The sequence below is a fragment of the Arvicola amphibius genome, chromosome 10 (genome assembly GCF_903992535.2).
Source record: "Arvicola amphibius chromosome 10, mArvAmp1.2, whole genome shotgun sequence".
In the NCBI taxonomy this organism is placed as follows: Eukaryota; Metazoa; Chordata; class Mammalia; order Rodentia; family Cricetidae; genus Arvicola; species Arvicola amphibius.
The window spans coordinates 95834869-95855569 of NC_052056.1; the positions used below are offsets into that span (position 1 = coordinate 95834869).

A 20701-nucleotide genomic window follows, 5' to 3' on the forward strand; every position below is an offset into this window, starting at 1 on the left:
CCACCCGGCTGTTCTTTAAAGAATTTTTGTTTTTTTTTTGTTTTTTTTGTTTTTTTGTTTTTCGAGACAGGGTTTCCCTGTAGTTTCTAGAGCCTGTCCTGGATCTAGCTCTTGTAGACCAGGCTGGCCTCGAACTCAGAGATCTGCCTGCCTCTGCCTCCCGAGTGCTGGGATTAAAGGCGTGTGCCACCACCGCCCGGCTCTTTAAAGAATTTTTAAATTATCATAAATTATTTATAAAAAAATGAATTTTGGGGCTGGAGAGATGGCTCAGAGGTTAAGAGCACTGACTGCTCTTCCAGAGGTCCTGAGTTCAATTCCCAGCAACCACATGGTGGCTCACAGCCATCTATAATGAGATCTGGTGCCCTCTTCTGGCATGCAAGCATACATGGAAGGAATGCTGTATACATAATAAATAAATAAAATATTTTTAAAAAATGAATTTCACAAGGTGGTGGTACGTGCCATTAATCCCAGTACCATGAAGGCAGAGGCAGGAGGAACTCTGAGTTCAGGGCCAGCTTGGTTTACAACTGAGTTCCAGGATGGCCAGGGCTACACAAAAGAGCCCTGCCTTGACAAACCAAACCAAACCAAAATAAAAAAAAAAAGGGACTGGAGAGGTCCTGAGTTCAAATCCCATCAACTACATAGTGGCTCACAACCATCTATAATGAGATCTGGTGCCCTCTTCTGGCCTGCAGGCAAAACATTGTACATGTTTAAAAAAACCAAAAACAAAACAGAATTTCTCTTTCCCTCTTTTGACATCTCAAACTATCTTGGTTTTAGGTAATCATATACACAACAGTACAGATGGAACAGTTTTCTTATTTTCCAGCTTTTTTATTTTATTTATTTATTAAAGATTTTATTTAGTATGTATACATGCTGCCTCCATGTATGCCTGCACGCCAGAAGAGGGCACCAGATCTCATTGTAGGTGGTTGAGAGCCACCATGCAGTTGCTGGGAATTGAACTCAGGACCTCTGGAAGAGCAGTCAGCATTCTTAACCTCTGAGCAATCTCTCCAGCCCCCAGCTTTTTTTTTAAAAGATTTATTTATTTTATGTATATATGAGTGTTCTATCTGTATATATACCTTTACACCAGAAGAGGGCACCAGATCTCATTGTAGGTGGTTGTGAGCCACCATGTGGCTGCTGGGAATTGAACTCAAGACCTCTGGAAGAGCAGTCAGTGCTCTTAACTGCTGGGTCTATCTGTCTCTCCAGCCCCCGCCCCCCCGACTTCCTTCTTGAGCCTCATTCCTTTACTTTCTGGGGCTCTCCCTGTCTCTGTCTCTCTCTCAGCACTAGTGAAGCCAGGGCCTCCCACAGGTTATACGGAAGCCTTTTCTGCACTTTTTCTTTTGAGACAGGGTCTCACTACGTTGCCCGGGCTAGCCCTGACCTCCCTCTGGAGCAGCTAGGATCAACATCCACACACCAGATTTCCTGACTTCTCCCTCTCAATCCCAAAGAGAATGTCTGTACCTTGTTCAGCAAGGAGCTCAGCTTGTCCTGACCTCTAGCTCCTTCCTACTCCCTGCATACAACCCTTATTCTGGAAGCATCTTAATGTCAGGACACCCCAAGGAAGTGGTCTCAGGCTCAGTGGGTAAAATGCTTGCTGTATAAGCAGGAGGACTTGCGTTCAGACCCCCAACATCCACGTAAGGTTAGGCGTGGTAGCAAGCATATCTATAACCCCAGCTCTAGGGGTGGAGACGAGTGGTCCCAGGGGCTCACTAGACAGCCGGTGACGGGTTACGCTGCCGTAAGAACTGAGATGGAGGGCTGGACTTGGCTCAGTGGCCTGACTGATGACCTGAGTTCGATCCCTGAGATCCACCTGGTAGGAGAACCTGCTCCACAAAGTTGTTACCTGACCTCTACACAAGCACCCTGGCACACTCATGCACACATGTGTAGACAAGATCTACTGAGCTGTAGAAACTAGTGCATGTGGACAGATCTACCTGCTCAATCCGATCATTTTCAACAAGAAGGACATCAAAACCGCAGGGTTAGGGCTACAGATTTGGCTCAGTGGGTAACACACCCACCGAACAGGTATGAGGTCCCGGGTTCGATTCTCGACACCACATAAGCCAACTGTGGTGGTGCACACTTTGTAATCCCAGCACTCAGAAGGCAGCAGCAGGAGGATCTAAAATTCAGGGTTATCCTTGGAATGTAGAGAGTTCAGGGTTAGCCTGGGCTCCACGTCTCAAACAGAACTGCAGGGTTAGTGACACACATAACAAGTTTTTTTTTTTCACATCAATTTGACATTTTATTATTTTGACACAGGGTCTCATGTAGCCCAGGCTTGCTCAGAGCTCACAAAGTAGCCAATGACCTTGAATTTCATTTTCATTTGTTTGGTTTTTTGAGACAGGGCTTATTTGTGTCGTTCTGGCGGTCCTAGCTCTGTAAACTAGGCTGGCCTTGAACTCAGAGAAAGCCACCTGTCTCTGCCTATTGAGACTACAAGCAAACGCCACCACTGCCCAGCTATGACTTGAAATTTCTGATCCTTCTCCTCACCCTCCCAAGAACTGGGGTTACAGGCATGAACCAATACGCTCAGCTTCAATTTGTTATTTGAAGTTGGAATTTAACACCAACTGAATCTGGGAGTCAGGGAGAGGGATCTTAAAAACGCCAGCAATACTTTGGAAACAGGGCTGCCAAACAAGGTGCCTCGGACCTGGGCCTCCCCCTCCTCCTTACCATCTTTTCTTCTCGTATTTTTCCTGGAGGAACTCCTTCACCTTCTGAGGATCCCTGGAATCGGGTATCAGCGATGTCCGAGCATCAAAGAGACCCAGCCAGATCTTGCGGCAAACCTGGAAGGACGGAACCGGTGGAGTGTATGGACGCATCCGTGTGTGAACGGCATCGGTGTGAATGAACGACACAGCTGGTGGACCTCTGGCTAGTGACCTCAGGCCAAGTCTTCCAAGATCAACTATGGGGGGCTCTGCAGGCACCTACAAATCAGACCGCGCTCCTGCCACACAGTTTATACACGAGTAGTAAGTAGGTCGGGCCGTACATAAAATACAACCTATGTAAAGCAAGTGATAGCATATACTAAAACTATGAAGAGAAATTCATCCCAGAAGAAACTGTTGGAGGCTGGGAAGGTAAGTTGATGGCCTGAGCTGGATCCCTGGGACCCAGATGGTAAAGGGAGAGAACCTTGTCTTCCCCCTACCACAGATGGACGGACAGATAGACAGACACACGTTCTAAATAGATGAAGGTAAAAGAAATTCAAGGGAAACTACTGGGTTTTCCAACCATCCTGAGGCAAAGTTTCGCTAGCAAGTGGCTAAGTCACAGTGTGCTACCTCCTCTCTCGGTGGCGTCTGCTCACCTCATTCCCACGAGATTGGAGGAACAAGACTTCAGGCTCAGTGAAGGTTGTCATGGAGATGGACTTGACTCGATGTGGGGGGTTCAGGCCTCTCCTGTAGGGCAGAGATAGAGAGGTGAGCCAGGGCGGTATATGCATTGAGTTAGGAAGGAGAAATAAAACAACAGCACATAAGACAGTCTCAGCCCATGCCAGGGCCGGGGTGGGCTCAGTGGTAGAGCCTCTGCCTAGAATCCCCCAGTGAGGGGCTGGGGTATGGCTCAGTGGTAGAGCCCCTGCCTAGAATCCCCCAGTGAGGGGCTGGGGTATGGCTCAGTGGTAGAGTCCCTGCCTAGAATCCCCCAGTGAGGGGCTGGGGTGTGGCTCAGTGGTAGAGCCCCTGCCTAGACTCCCCCAGTGAGGGGCTGGGGTGTGGTTTATCATTTGAAAATTGGTTGGCTTAGCATACACAAGGCCCTAGGGTCTATCCCTAATATGGGGGTGGGGGGAATTCTGCCAAGTAAGCTCTGCCAAGGACCAGCAAGACGGTTTAGTGGGTATAGAAGCTTGTTGCAGCGCTTGTTGACCCGAGAACCCGAGACTCACACAATAGAAGGGGAGAAATGATTCATGCAAATTCGTGTCTGACCTCCATGCGCACTGGGGCACTTGTGTCCCATACACTAAATAAATAAATGTAATGAAAAGTTTAAAAAGCTCTACTAAAAGCTAATTCCTTATATCAGGGAAAAAACATAAGTGAGAATATTCTGTACACTTTGAATGAGAGACAAAGAAGAGAGACAGACACATTGTGACCCTGTCAATGACTCTTGAGAAGGGAGCCTGTCATCTGGACATCTCTTCTAGCCTCGCTCAGTCTGCAGGCCGAGGGGTGACTTCTGGGAGCTGAGATACTTAGCCACATCCCATTTCCTGCTGGCGTTCTTCATCTAAGGCGGCATAACCTGAGGTCCCGTGAACTCCGCCAAGCACAAGATAAGGCAGGAGTGGGGTCCTTGACTAGAGCTGATGTCCACAACCAGAGACGACAGGCATACGTCAGAGACAGGCGCACGTCGAGCGGCCTTGCTCCCTCAGCAGAAGGATGGGGTCGTGGGTGGGAGAGAACAGCCCCCCTACCCTGCCCCCTCTCGGGAAGCCATATCTGGATAAAGAAACAGCCCAGGCTTTCTTCCTCTAAGATCTTTTAATCAAGCAGGAAGGAGTCAAGTGTGACCACGAAATAGAATGACATGGGCTCAAAGCCATGCTTCTCCCTGGAGAGTCAGGTCTACCCACAGACACCCTGTGGGATTACAATAGAATAGAAGGATTTCTTCCTCCTATTCACTTGGTCTTCTGGTGCGGAGAGGTCCTAATGGAAAACCAGGGGGCTTGACCTGGCGGGGGCTTCATGCTTCCCTTTCTCAAATTAAATTTATTTATTTACTTACTTATTGCACGCATATTACACGGTGCATGCGTGGCGGTCAGAGGACAACTTGCGGGGCTCAGTTCTCTCCTCTACCATACAGATCCAACTCGGGTCGTTAGGCTTGGTGGCCTTTACCCACTGAACCATCTCCCCAGCCCTCTCGAGTCCTCCTTGTTTTGTTTTGTTTTCTACTTTAAATTTTACTCTGGGGGTAGACTTATTGCCCTCATCTTAAAGCAAAGCCAGCCAAGCCAAAACAAATAAATCAGACCAGGAAATAAGAGACCGCAGACACACGATGAGAGCATCTCTGATACTGAGGCCTCTTTGGCTTTGACACACGGGGTAGGTTCTGGGACCATAAGTCATTGGTAGAATGTTTCATGAAGCCCTGCAGAACCCAGGTGTGGTGGCCGAGAACCGCAGCTGCAGCTCTGGGGAGGTGGAGGAGGCCACCCCTGGCTATACAGCAAGTTCAAGGCTAGCCAGGACTATGGACCCTGTCTCAAAAAAGTAAATGAATAAAGATAAGGGCTGGAGAGGTGGCTCAGGAGTTCAGAGCACCGGCTGCTCTTGCGGAGGGCCTGCGCTGGATTCTCAGCAACCACACGGTGGGTCACTGCCATCTGTCACTCCAGGGGGTTCCAGGGGGTCTGATGACTTCACTGTACCCACAAGGTACGCAGACATACACATACAGGCAGGATATCCACAAGTGTCAAATAATAAAATTAAAAGGATTTAAGTGAGGATCGCACATCTGCACTTGCAGGTGTGTGCCCAGCACAAAGGTCTCCCTGCCAAGTTTGGAGGAACGGCCGTTAACGCGCCATCACGGGTGATGGCGGAGTGTGGAGAGGGGCAGACGCCAAGCCACAGAGCAGGCAGTGAGGGCGGCGGCTGCTGGGGGATGAACCTGCTCATTTCGAGGCCCGGACACTGCAGACGAGGTCATCTCCAGGCATCCTGCTGCTGGGCTTTTGAGTCAGGGCTCTCCAGAGAGCAGTATCCAAGAGCGTGACGTCCAAGGAAAGACGAGAGGGGACCAGACAGCAGAGCTGGGTCCTGGAGCAAACGACAGCTCTTAGACAGGATCCGGTTCCCCAGGCAGTCAGCCTCCGCTGAGCATCTGCTCATTCACAGCTTGATTTGGTTTTTGAGTTGGTCTGCTTTTCCCCTTCGTTATTTTGAGACAGGGTCTCAAATAGTCCAGGTTGGCCTCGAACTCGCTGTGTGGTTAAGGATGACCTTGAGCTCCTAATCCCACAGCCTCCACTTCCCAAGTGCTGGGATTACAAGTGGTAAAAACCACGTCCCTTTCTACGCATGCTGGGGGGTCGAACCCGGGCTTGCTTCACGCATGGTCTATGAACACTCTACCAACTGAGCTATATCCCAGCCACTCCAGCCTGCTTTTAATAAACCCCTCCTACTGTTTGCTCTCCTTAACCTCAGGATTCTCCCTGTCCAGACCACTGGGGCCTTCTGCATACTGGCCCGAGTCCACCTTGCTGTCCCCCCACAACTAAGTCCCTTTTGTTTGTCTTTTTAGGTGAGCTCTCTTATAGCCCAGGTTGGCCTCCAACTAGGAGGAGTCGAGGATGACTTTGAACTTCTGACCATCCTTCCTCTATCTCCCAAGTTCTAGCCTTAGAGGTGGGCCTGCCTGCGGGGCTGGAGAGATGGCTCAGCGGTTAAGAGCGCTGGCTGTTCTTCCAGAGGACCAGGGTTCAGTTTCCAGCACCCACATGGCGGCTCACAACTGTCTGTAACTCCAGTTCCAGGGAACCGACACCCTCACAACAATGCACATAAAAATCAAAAATCGAAGGAAAGAGGTGTGCACGTGCCAGCAGGGTGTTTTATGTGGTGCTGGGGACAGACACCAAGCCTTCCTGAATCTCTACAAACCGAGCCACATCCTCAGGCCTGTTATGGAGTCTAGGATGGCCCAGAACCTTTCATCTCACCACTGAATTCCTGAGATTTCAGGCCTGCATCACTACACGAGGCCACCAACAAGTCTTCACCTGGCCAAAGTACAAGGCATTATAATAGAGGCTTGGGGGGGGGGGGGCGGTACACAAACGAAAGGACATAGTCTGTGACCAAGTGTATCCAATGACCAAGGAATTCACCGGCATGGCACAGACCTATAATCTCGGCTACCTGGGAGGCCAAAGCAGGAGAATCGTAAATTCTAGGACAGCCTTGGCTACACAATTAGTTCAAGGCCAGCCTCGGTAACTTGGTGAGACCCCGCCTTGAAGTAAAAGACTGGGAGAAGACATTGGGGAGACAGCTCAGCCCATATAGTGCTCGCTGCGTGAGCCTGAGATTCCGAGTTTGATTCCCAGAACCATTTGTAATACGTGCTTTGTACTGTATTGCAAACACATGTAATATTGTAATAATACATGCTTGCAACTCCGGGGCTGGGGAGGCAGGGACAGAAGGAGGATTCCCACGGCTTTTTAACAGCTAGCCTGGGCCAACGGCAAGCCTTAGGTCTCACTGAGGCCCTATTTCAAAAAACAAGGTGGGCAGCACTGGAGAACAACACCGGAAGTTGATGGGGGGCCTCCACACAAGAATGTACACATGCACACACACACACAACACATGCATACACAGAGACACTCACACGTATGCACAACACACATGCACAGACACATACACGTGCACACACACACACAGACGCGCACACACAGACGCCATGCACACACACAGACGCCATGCACACACACAGACGCCATGCACACACACAGACGCCACGCGCACACACAGATGCCACGCACACACACAGACGCCACGCACACACACAGACGCGTGCGTGCACGCGCACGCGCGCACACACACACACACACACACACACACACACACACACACAGACACGGGTAGAGTGATGCAGCCCAGTGGCCTACTGCATAAAGCCCTGGGTTCCACTTCTCGGTACCAAAAACCAAACCAACAGAAAACCCCACCAAGGGTGGGGACTCGAGAAGCCTGTACAGTGTACTTTTCATTGCCATAGATGCCATCCAGACACTGATGGATTAGAGAGAATGCGATTCAGGATGTTAGCAGTGGGGAAGGAAGAGAACTGGCCAGGTCATGGGAACGGTGAAATTTATTATGTTTACATTAGAAAAACAGATTTGAAGCCTATCATAAGAAGGTCACTGACATTTCCTGAAAGGACAACCAGGAACTGTTAGGAGTTGTAAACACAGAAGCGCTTCCTGGTTAGGGGGAAGGGGAGGAGGAGGAGGAGGCAGACCTGAGGCAGGCATCAATCAAAAGTGGCTGACAAAGAACAGCAGACCTTCTGCCGGAGCTTGGACAGGAGGGCTGTCTCCGGAGGGAGGGAGGGCGCAGGACAGGATGTTTCTATCGGACAGTGTGCAGTGTGCTGTGCGGGAGAACACAGCTCTGACCTTGATGCCCGGGGACTAGATTACAGGGAGAACGAACTCTCCACAAGGAGGCTGCAGCTTGGGAAGAGGCCTTCTCCTTGCAGGGCCTGAGTCAGACTCTGCCTCTCTGAATCATACGGAGGTCACTGCTGGCTGAGAACACAGATGTAGAAACAGGGCCCTCTCCTGCCAGCAGCTGAGAGAGAGGCCTAGGTGTTTGGCATTTGGTTGGGTTCGGTCCAGGGTCATGTGAGTGCCAGGGTCATGTGATGGGCCAGATGTGACTCACTGGCCTGGAACGAAACAGACCCAACCCTCTGGCTCACACCCAGTGTCTCCAACAAAATTCAGGTTCTCCCCTCCACCCACACCCCCAAATTAGAAGGGGCTGCCTTTCCGTGACGGCAAACTCATGCCAGACAAACTCAGAGATTAAATTTTCTTGCCCAGCCTGAATAGGGCAATAATTTTCAATTAATTAATTAATGTGCCTGTGGTGTGTGCATGCATGTGTGCACGTGGCAGGTCAGAGAAAGCAGCCATCCTCCTGCCTCCACCTCCCACGTCCCTGCTATTACATGTCCATGCCTAGCTTTAAACATGGGTGCTGGCGGTCTGAACTTGGAGCTCTTACCCATGTGGCATCTCTGCAGCCCCAGGGGAAAGCAACAGAGAGCAAAGGGACTACAATGGCTTCCACCTTAAGCCAGTGTCACATTTATTTTCCTTCTTCTCCCTCCCTACTTCTTTCTGGACTACGAAGCCCAGGCTAGACCTTGAACTTCCTCCATAGCTGAGGATGGTGCTGGACTCTTGATTCCCCTGCTTCCACCTCCCAATGACGGGAGGAGACCTGTGCGCCACCATGCCCGACGGATGAGCTGCTGGCGACCAACCAGTACCTTCCCCTACACTGGGCAAGCATCCCACCCACAGAGCCACGTCCCCAGCCTCTACTTTCTTTTTAGAAACAGGCTCCTAATAGCATTCGGAATACTCGAAAGTCCTCTGCCAAGGCAACTTCTTGCATGCCCAGACACCAGAGTCTTTGCAGGCCTCTCCCCGCCTCCCTCTCCTCCCCTTTGATTTTATTGAAGACCCAAGTCTCCCCACCTTCCCACACCTCATCACCCTCATGCCGGCCTATATTTCTGCTTCGATCTCAATCTGCGAGGGCCGCAAACCTGCTGAGGCTGAGATCAGAAGGTTCTGCCAGGTCAACAGTGGAAAAACCCAGTCCCACCCAGCATCGAGTGTCACCTCTTGTCGGTGCCAGATTCAAACTTGGGAATTCCTTTCCTCTGAATGTTTGTGTTCAGATTCAACACCCTGGGTCTGGGTTTCTTTACTGCTAGAAGCGCCAGTCTGCTACTTGAGATCAAGGAGTGGCTAAACCTATTTATCTCTTTTCTAATTGAAAAACAAAAAAAAAAAAAAACCCAACCCAAATAAGTAAGCCTTTTTCAGTGATTTATGTAACGTGTGCGTGTGCCACAGCATGCATGGGGAAGTCAGGTCCTGGGGACTGAACTCAGGCCATCAGGCTCCCGAGCTGGGGCCTTTGCCCACGGAGCCATCTTCTTTGACACATGCCAAGGAGTCCCAAGAAGTCCCGGCTAAGGGATTCAACAGTCCTGAGGAAGGTCCCTGTCACCCTGCTTCACGGTCAATTTCACCAATGTAAAAAATCTCCTTCATCTAAATTCTGCGTCAACCCACTTCGCTCCCCCCTGCCCAGCTTCTATAAACAACACTGTATTGTGCAGAGCCAGGAATGCGCCTGCTGGCTTCCTCTCCACTCTCAAGCCTTGATGCATTTCCCTCCTGTTTCTATCTTCACTCTATTTCCTTTTCCTTCCTCCCAAGGGCCGGGATTGCAGGTGTGTGCCACCATCCCCAGCTGCTTTTTTTTTTTCTTCTCTTGTTCTGCTTTTCAAAAAATCACATTTGTTTGTTTGTTTATTTATTTATTTATTTTGGACAGCGAGCACCTTTACGCACTGGCCCGTCTCACGGGCTCCCTTATTTATGTGTGTGTCTAGGTGTGCGGGGGCACTCGTGCTACAGAGCACCTGTGGAGGCCGGAGGACGACTTCAGGGAGTCAGTGCTCCCCTTCCACGTGGAGTCTAGGGACTGAACTCAGGTCACCAGGGTTGGTGGCAGGCTCCTGTACCTCAGGAGCCTTTTCACTGGCTCTTCTTTTGCTTTTTGAGACAGACTATGTACCTCAGACTAGATCAGGTCTATGTAGCCCAGGCTAGCCTTGGGTTTTCAAATCATCCTTTCTCAGGCAGGGCTAGGACTGCAGACCTATGCCACCATGCCTGGCTTCTTTGACCCTTTTTTTTAAAAATTACTTCTTTTTTTTTTTTTTTTTTTTTTTTTTTTTTTTTTTTTTTTTTTTTTTTTTGGTTTTTCGAGACAGGGTTTCCCTGTAGTTTCTAGAGCCTGTCCTGGAGCTAGCTCTTGTAGACCAGGCTGGCCTCGAACTCAGAGATCCGCCTGCCTCTGCCTCCCGAGTGCTGGGATTAAAGGCGCCCCATCTTGAGAGGTTGTTCAAGTTATTCATTGACCTCTAACATTAAGATGAATAAACCAGGGACTTTGGGATGGCAAAGGGATTATCTCACAAGCTCGAGGACCTGAGTTTGATGTTCAGAACCAAAAGCTAGGCTACCAGGCATGGTGGCACATGCCTTTAATCCCAGGACCCAAGAGGAAGGGGCAGGGGCAGGGGCATCCCTGAGTTCAAGACCAGCCTGGTCTACAGAGTGTGTTCCAGGCTAGCCGGGGCTACATAGGGAAACTGTCTCAGGGGGAAAAAAAGGCTATGCATGGCTGGTGAGCTCCAGACCAGAAGGAGAATGAGTGTTAGGGCACAATAGGGCTGGGGCCTTTACTCTCAGTACCAGGGAGGCAGAGGCAGGCGATCTCTGTGAGCTCCAGGATAGTCAGAGCCACATAGAGAGACAGTGTCTCAAAACAAACAAACAAACAAAAACCCAAACCGGAGGAGAATCCCTGAGGAACACCACCAGCATGGGGTCACACCCCCACACACACCCTTAGTCTGGAGCCACAACCCCATGCGCCCCTACAGCATGGAGCCACACCCCCACACACCCCCTTAGTCTGGAGCCACAACCCCATGCACTCACACACACAAAGCCTGAATCAATAAGTAAATGAAACTGTCATTTACCTCTGCCTGGTAAAGGTGACTACGAGAGCCGAGGGAGGCGAGGGAGCAAAAGGAAATAAACAGGGCAAGGTACATGTGTACTTTCCAATTCAAACAGACGGAAAAGTACTGAATGACGGGACAGCCAGCTACACCTGCCTTCCACAGAGGCAGGGTGCTTCAGCCAGCAACCACTTCTAGCAAGCCAGAGGGGGGGAAACTGAGGCACCGCCTGGAGTGCTCCCATGTCCTCGGATTCTCACTGAGGGAGTAAAAAGTGTCTGTTAGAGGGCTGGAGAGATGGCTCAGTGGTTAAGAGCACTGACTGTTCTTCCAGAGGACCCGGGTTCAATTCCCAGCAACCACATGACAGCTAACAACTGGCTATATATCATCAACCTCACACAAGAATATATGTAGGCAAAACACCAATGTAAATAAATAAATAAATAATTTAAACAGTGTCTATTAGTCACTTAAATAATTAAATTAATAATTAATTAATTAGTTAAATAATTAATTAATAAATAAGATTAAATAAGAACCTGACAACGAAGGGCACAGAAGCAGGGCTTGCTTTGCAAAGAAAAAAAAGAAGTAGCATCAAAGCTACTTCCCTCCTCCCTCCCTTCTTTTTTCCTTCCTTCCTCCATCCTTCCCGCCCTCCCTTTCTTTCAGGGGGAGAGGACATTTTGAGGCAGGAGTCTCACGCAGGCCAGGCTGATCTCAACTTGCTACACAGCTAAAGATGACTCTGAACTCCTGTCCTGCAGCCTCCAGCTCCCGAGTGCTGAGACTGCAGGCATGGGCCACCTTGACCGGCTTCTGTTTTCTTTCCAAACAGTGGTTTATCCCACAGTGGCTTTTAAGAAAGCCTGAGAAAGATCAAGGATCAGGGAAATGGCTGTCTATACGTGTCTGCGGAACAAGCACAAGGACCCTAGTTCGAACCCCAGAATCCACATAAAGAAAGCTGGATGTGGTGGCATGGGACTGTAATCTTGGCACCAGGGAGGTGGCAATAGACAGCTCCCCGTTACTTGCTGGTCAGACAGCCTAGCTTCACCAGTGGGATCCGGGTCACTGAGAGACTCTGTCTTAAAAAAAGAACAAAAACAAAAGCCAAGGTGGGTGATACCTGACCCACAAGGTTCAACCTGGCCCCATCTATGTGTGCAGGACCATGTACACAAACATAAAACATTAAGGTTTTGTTCGGTAGATGCTTTTTCTTTGAGACGGGTCTCAGTAGGTTCCCCAGGCTGACCTTAAACTGTGCCCCACTGCCTAAGACTCATGAGTGCTGGATTACATGTGACATGTACATCACATCACACCTAAGCCTCAGGAGTGCCGGGTTACATGTGACATGTAGCAAGCCAGCTTTGGTTATATAGGGGGTGCGAGGCTAGCCTGGGCTACATGAGAACCTGTCTCAAAAGCAATATAAGGGAGCCAGGCAGTGGTGGTGCACGTCTTTAATCCCAACACTCAGGAGGCAGAGGCAGGTAGATCTTTGTGAGTTCGTGGCCAGCCTGGTCTACAAGAGCTAGCTCCAGGACAGGCTCCAAAGCTACAGAGGAACCCTGTCTCAGAAAAACAGACAGACAATCAAACAAACAAAATAAGAGAGCAATACAAGGGCTTGTGAGATGGCCTGGCAGGTAAAGGTACTTGCTGTCAAAACTTACTGACCTGAACTGGATCCTCAGGACCCACATAGTAGAAGCAGAGAACCAATGCCTACAGCTGCCCCCCCCCCTGGCTTCCACACAAATAAATAAATACATGCAGTCACAAAGAAAGATCTTAAGCATATATGTATGTTGGGGAAAATCCAAAACATCTACATTCTGGTTGAAGAAATCACTAGGGGGCTGGGGCTGTAGCGCACTGGCGGAGCGCTTGCCTCATATGCATGAGGTCCAAAGTTCAATCCCCACTACTGCCAAAGGCAGAAGTTAGGTATCGGAAAACAAAATGATCAAAACTAGCTCAGATTCGGCAACCACATTTGTGGCAGCCCGCATGCAGGCACATGTAAATTTAGAAACTACACAGACTAGCAGTTCTCCCAGGAACACCAATGTGGCAGGCTACAGCTACAGCTGAGGAAAGACCTTGTTAAAAAAAAAGTGTGCCGGGTGGTGGTGGCGCCCACCCTTAATCCCAGCACTCAGGAGGCAGACGCAGGCGGATCTTTGAGTCCAAGGCCAGCCTGGTCTACGGAGAGAGCTCCTGGACAGCCAGGACCACACAGGGCATGCATGTGCGCGTGCGCACACACACACACACACACACACACACACACACTCGCAATAAACATGACAAATATAAATGTGATTTTTTTTTCTTTCCTCAAACCTTAGGGAATTAAGCTTTGGCTAGAACAAACAGTTCCATCGCGTCAGCCAATCTGGCCAACTGGGAACCCTAGCAGTTCCACAACACTGAACCCAGAAGGCTCCGTCTCTAAAAGGCAGCCATGTTTGTAAGAGAGTCAAAGGGAAAGATGGCTTTTAAGATAAAAACCTATCCCCCACTTCTCTCCTCTAACTAGGGTGGTGAGGGTAGCATTTGCTCTTTGATCTGCTCTTCTGGTAGTTGGGGATGCGGCTCAGCTGGTAGAGTTGCTAGCTAGCATGACTGAAGCCTTAGGTTCAAGTCTCCTGAGCTGGGTAGAGAAGGGCATGCATATCCATAACCCCAACACTCAAGAGATGGAGGCAGGAGGACCAGAACTTCAAGGCTACCTTTGGCTCTGTAGCTAGTCTGAGGCTAGCCTGGGCTACATGGAACCCTGACTCAAAAAAAAAAAGGGGAGGGGGAGGCGGGGGAGAAGGAAGGAAGAAAGAAAAGAAAAAAGAAACACATGGGGATGGAGTGGTGGTTCAGCAGTTACAAGCACTGGCTGCTCTTCCAGAGGACCCAGGTTTGATTCCAGCACCCACATGGAGGCTCCAGTTCCAGTGGATCGAATGCACGTAATACAGAGACACACATGGAGACAGACGACATTTTTATCTTGTGCGGTGTGGGGGATGTATGGGCCCACACACCCACGTGTGGCATTCCGGAAGCCAGAGGAGGGTGTTAGGTGTGTTGTTCCACCTTGTTCTCTGAGACAGGGTCGCTCACCTAACCTGGAGCCATCAAACCCTAGCATCTTCCTGTCTCTGCTTCCCTACAGCCCTGGAGCTACAGACGCACAAGGAACCATCTCTAGTCCTGCCTGGCCTGGTGCTCCCTATGTAGACCAGGCCGGTCTCACATTTGTAGCGATCCGGCTGCCTTTGCCTCTTGAGTGCTGGGGTTAAAGGTGTGCGCCACGACTGACAGGCACTGAGCATTTGAATTCGGTTCATCGTGCTTTGAGGTACGTGTCCTGGTTGGTCGGTCAACCTGACAGAAGTCTTCTGGCAAGAGGGAATAAGACATTTTCTTGATTAATGATTGATGTGGGAGAGCCCAGTGCACTGTGGGAGGTGCCTCCCTGGGCAGGTGTGCCTGGACTGCATAAGAAGGGCTGACCTTTTGGGATCAGTTCTTTCCTTCCACCACGAGGGCCCTGGGTATCTAACTCAGGCTGTCAACCTTGGCAGCAGGCATCTTTACGCACTGAGCCACCTAGATGACCCATTGAGAACTGAGTGCTGTGGGCACAGAAGATCCTCAGCAGCCCACGCAGTCTGAGGCACAAAGCCCGCCACAGCAACTTACACCCACTGCTTACAAGGGGCAACAACTTTTTTTGGGGGGAAGAGGGGATGTTTGAGACAGTGTTTTTCTGTAGCTTTGGAGACTGTCCTGAAACTCACTCTGTAGACCAGGCTGGCCTTGAACTCACAGATATCCACCTGCCTCCGCATCCTGAGTGCTGGGATTAAAGGCGTGTGCCACCACTGCCTGGCAAGAGTCAACTTCTTTAAGTACATTTTAAAAACTTTTTAAAGATTTTTTAATTTATTTTTTATGTGTGCTCTGCTTGAGTGTGTGTATATATTCCACATTCATGCCTGGTATCCTCAGTCAGATGAGGGCACTGGCTCTCCTGGAACTCAAGTTAACAGGTCACTGAGAGCCACTGTGTGGGTGCTGAGAACTGAACCCTGGTCCTCTGCAAGACACCAAGTGTTTTTTGTTTTTTTTTTTTCCTGGGACAGGGTTTCTCTGTAGCTTTGGAGCCTGTCCTGGAACTAGCTCTTGTAGACCAGGCTGGTCTCGAAATCACAGGGATCCACCTGCCTCTGCCTCCCGAGTGCTGGAAAAAAGGCGTGCGCCACCACCACCCAGCACATCAAGTGCTCTTATCGAGTCATCAGTCTAGTCCTTAACACGCGTGTGTGCGTGTGCATGTGTGTGTGTGTGCGTGTGCATGTGTATACAGTTTGTATGCGCCCTGGTCCTCCGATGGGGGACACAGGACAATGTGGAGTCAATTCTCTCTCTCCTTCTGCCATGGGGGTCCAGGGAGTCAAACTCCAGTCATCAGAGGTGGTAGCAAGCACCTTTACCCACCGACTCCTCTCACCAACCCAGGTGTCAGCCTCTTCAGTAGCGAGACCAAGAGCTGGGACAGCGACCTCGAGGGAGAGGTATAAGTTTCTACAAATTCTGCACTGATGCGGAAGCAGTTAACTTTGCCAGCAAAGGAAATCAGGTTTTTATTGTGGCCTAGATCCCTTGGCCTCCCTTCTGTCCTGGTTGAGGGATATTCATTATAGAAGATGAAGATTATCAGGGGATACTTGAGACCAAAATCTATAAAATAATGGTAACAAAGTCAGCACTTACTGCTTATGCAGGGTTTTCTCTTTTCAAGCGTTGTAGTGCATGCCTTCTGTCCCAGCACTTGGGAGGCAGAGGTAGCCAGATCCCTAAGCTTGAGGACAGCTTGGTCTACACGGCCTTGCCCAGCCCCTCAACTTAATTACACCTATTTATTCTGTGTGTGTGTGTGTGTGTGTGTGTGTGTCTGTGCCACAGCCTGTGTGTAGAGGTCAGAGGACAACTTAGACTTGGGGGACTCAGCTCTCCTCTTCCCACCGTTGGGGTCCCGGGGACTGAACTCGGGTCATCAGGCTTGGCAGCAGGCACTTTTACAGCTGAGCCATCGCTTATCTCTTTTTAAGGACAAGGTTCCCTGGATCACAGGCTGACCCCAAATTCACTAAGTAGCTAAAGATGACCTTGAACTTTTTTTTATCCTCCTGTGTCAACCCAAGTGATGGGATTGCAGGGGGGTGTTTACACAGATCGAAGGATTGAAGCTGGGGCTACGTGCAACCTAAACAAGCTCTCTACCAAGTGAGATACACACCCCCCCTGCCAAAGGTATGTGTTTAGTTTATTATTATTATTATTGTTATTATTAATCATTGGGCTCTGGTTTTGTTGCTACTGTTGTTTTTTTTTAAAGGTTTATTTTATGTGCATTGGTGTTCTGCCTGCACGTATGTCTGTATGAGGGTGTTGGATCCCCTGGAACTGGAGTTACAGACAGTTGTGAGCTGCCATGTGTGTGCTGGGTATTGAACCCGGGACCTCTGGAAGAGCAGCCAGTGTTCTTAACTGCTGAGCCATCTCTCCAATGCCCTGTTTTTTTTTTGTTTGTTTGTTCGTTTTAATTTACTTATTTTTAGAATACATGCATGAGCTGGGAGGTGGTGGCCCATGCCTTTAATCCCAGCACTCAGGAGGCAGATTGAGTTCAAGGACTGTCAGAGTAACATAGTGAGACCCTGTCTCGAGAAAAAGCAAAACAAAGAAACAAAGAATATGTATATGACTGTTTTATCGGTATGTACGCCTGTACGCATGTATGCCTAGTGCTTTGGGGGACCAGAAGAGGATGCCGGATTCCCTTGAATTGGAATTACAGACAGTTGTGAGCTGTTTTATGGGTGCAGGGGGCTGCCCCTGGATCTTATGAAAAACAAGTACTTTTAACTGCTGAGCCATCTCTCCAGCCCCAGCCCACCACGAGATTGTTATCTTCACGCCATCACCACTAACCATTAGAACTAATTGATAGTTCTCCTGGCAGTTTCTTTCTAGGACCTGGCTCTGAGGAATCATTATGGCTTCTCTTCACTTCTACGCAATGCTATAATTTGATTTTCCAGGACTGGGGGCATGGCTCAGCCACAGAGTACTTGCCTATTGTGTATAAGGTCCTGAGTTCAGGCCCAAGTATCAGGAAAACAAAGCAGATCTCCCTTCTCAAAACGTTCCAAGATTCACGCTTTCTTTTTTACCATATGCTATAATACACTTATTCCCCTTTGAGGGTCAGGGAGGGTATTCCGTGTATATGCATGTTCACATGTGTGTGAGTGCCAGTGCATGCAATGGCCAGTGGCTGACACTGAGTGCCTTCTTCGGTTGCTCAATGCCTCTCTCCTGGACCATAAGCTCACTGATTCAGCCAGTCTTACTAGACAGCTTGGCCATGGACCCCTTACACCCACCTCCTAAGTGATAGGATTGCAAGCAAGCTACTATGACCTCCTGGCATTTACCTGGGTACTGTGGATCTAAACTCGGGTCCTCATGCTGGCATTTTCCTGTGTGTGTGTGTGTGTGTGTGTGTGTGTGGGTGGGTGGGTGGGTGGTTTAGCCAAACAGTCCTGGCTGACCTCAAATTCACGACTATCCTGCTTCAATCGCCCCAATGTTGAGATCATGGACACGAGCCACGGCGCCCGGCCACAACGCTTTTTACTTAGACCAAAATCATTTTCTTTTTTTTTTGGGGGGGGGGGCGGAGGTGAGAGGGTTCCTCTATGTAGACTCTGCTGTCCTGGAACTTGCTGTGTAGACCAGGCTGGCTTTGAACTCAGAGATCCACCAGCCTCTGCTTCCTGAGTGCTGGGATTAAAGGTGTGCGCCACCACTGCCCGGCCCCAATCACTTTCAGCCTCACAATGCAGAAGTGCAGTTGAGAGAGGACAGGGGGAGGGAGGGGGATGTTTCCAGCTCACCCACATGCCCTCCTAAGCGTTCCTAAAGGCTTGGGCTGGACCCCAGCACCTTGCAAACCAGGCTGGTGGTGCACACCTGTGATCCCAGCACCCAGGAGGTGGACGCAAAAGGAACAGAAGTTTAAAGACATCCTCAGCTACATATTCAAGGTTAGCCCAGATTACAGGAGACTCTGCCTCAAAAAAGAAAAAAAAAAAGCCATAGAAATTTGAAAAAGAGGGTGACAATGGAGTAGAAACACAATTCCAAACTGTCTCCTAGGACACCTGGATCTTCATTTCTGGTCTCCCCACGATCATAACTCATACTAAATAACAAGCGCTGGAAACAGAATCCTCCATATGGCACTGGGTAAATTACTAAACCCCTTTCTGCTTTTGATCTCCCATCTGTCACATGAGAACAATACTCCTTGCTTTTTTTTTTAAGGCTGGTATGCATATAAGAGCAGGATAACTTTCCTTATTGAAAAAAAAAGCCAAAATAGCAGTGTACTAAAATAATACTAGAAAACTGGGCAAAATAACTCCCTAAAAACCCAAAGAGTGCCGGTGGTGGTGGCGCATGCCTTTAATCCCAGCACTTGGGAGGCAGAGGCAGACAGATCTCTGTGAGTTCGAGGCCAGCCTGGTCTACAAGAGCTAGTTCCAGGACAGGCTTCAAAGCTACAGAGAAACCCTATCTCGAAAAACCAAAAAAAAAAAAAAAAAAAAAAAACCCAACACCAAAATACTACTACTACTAATAATAAAACCACCCAAAGATCTGGTACCTGATGTTAGTCAAATAATTCCCTAAAGAAGGGGAGCTTATTATATATGAAATCTGGGCAAGCACTGTTATAAGAAGTAGCAGGGAATGACAGTGTCCGTGCTGGATACAACCATTATTATTCATTATAAATCATTATAAATATTAAACTGTCCCCCAAGTTTACAGTTTACTAGATGAGACTTAGTGCACTTAAGAATGACCCCACGCTGAGCATGGCAGTGCATGCCTGTAATCCCAGCCCCTGCGAGGTGGAGGCAGGAGGATCTGGGCTTCCACGGGTAGTCCGAGTTGCACAGTGAATTAAAGGTCAGCCTGGGCTGGGCAGAGGTGGTGCACGCCTTGAATTCCACCCACTATTTGGGAGGCAGAGGCAGGAGGATCTCTGCCAGGAGTTTGAGGCCAGTCTGGCCAGGGCAGCACACAAGGGAAACTCTGTCTCAAAAGATCAAACAAACCAAAAAGGTCAGACTGGCCTGTATGAGGCTCCATCTCTTAAGAAAAAAAAAAGTGAGCCACCTCAGTAAGTGTGGGAGTTTGCAGCCATGCCCGTGGACCTGAGTCCGATCCCAGGACCCACATCCTGGAGGGAAATTGTTGGTCCCTACACAAGTCATGGAACCTACATGCCCCCACAGTACAAAATAGAGAAACAAAATGGAACTTTAAAGTGGGGATAGGAAAAGGAAAAAATAAAAGAATATCCCATTCTGATCCTCATCTCTTCAGGAAAGTTGAGCCGTCTGCCAGGATAACCCTTTGGCTTTCTGCCCTTATTAGATTTCCTAAGTCGTCTACCCTCTAGCTAGCATTCCAGAGCTCTGGAAGATTAGGATCTGCACCTGATCCCTGGCATCGCACCTGCCACTCTAGGCTGTCAACCTGGGCTAAACCGCGTCGTGTTTTCCATTCCCGGCTACATCGCACTGCTGGAGGCAAACAAGTCAGAAGGAACGGGACACTTTTATCCTAAGCTTGACTTCCCTACTTCTTTCCCCTTTCCCCTCATCACCCCCCCCCTTTTTTTTTGTAGAAGGGAAAGGGTCTCAGGTATCACAGGTTGGCCTTGAACTGCTGAGGATTACAGGCGAGTGCCACGGTGCTCGGTATGATGCAGTGCTGTGGATGGAAACTCGGGACTCGGAGCATGCTAGGCAAGCTCTCTACCAACGGAGACACAATGCATCCCCAACTAAAGTTCCCTTTAAAGGTCTATGTCAATTTCTGGCCCTTTAAATCCCTCCCCCCACCCCACCCCAGTTCCTTTCAATTCTCCACACTTTCTCTCTCCCCCACCTGCAATTCGCCTTCGCCTCCCTCAGGGAGTTTCTCCAATCTTCTCCTCGTGTCCTTCTACAGCCCCCACCCTTCCCTCCGCAGCGCGACTCCAGCCTCGCCTTTCCGTGCCCCCGCGCTGTTTCCCTTTTCTCCCTCACGACACATCTCTGCAGCAGGCGACCTTCCACCACCACGTCCAATGCCTGGGTTCTCTCCCCTGGCCTCCCGGATCGCTCCGAGCTCCTTGCCGATTCCCTTCACC

General features: G+C 49.5%; 1 protein-coding gene across 3 annotated transcripts in view; it reads right to left on the bottom strand.

Moving 5' to 3' along the window:
* Agfg2 (ArfGAP with FG repeats 2) overlaps positions 1-20701 on the bottom strand; it is a 35219-nt gene that overhangs the window by 14130 nt on the left and 388 nt on the right. For all 3 annotated transcript variants that reach the window (XM_038345688.1, XM_038345686.1, XM_038345685.1), the window contains exons 2-3: positions 3392-3485; positions 2743-2858 (exon numbers count right to left, since the gene is read on the bottom strand). In XM_038345688.1, the coding sequence (XP_038201616.1) occupies positions 2743-2858; positions 3392-3485 (210 nt within the window). The remainder of the gene's footprint in view (positions 1-2742; positions 2859-3391; positions 3486-20701) is intronic.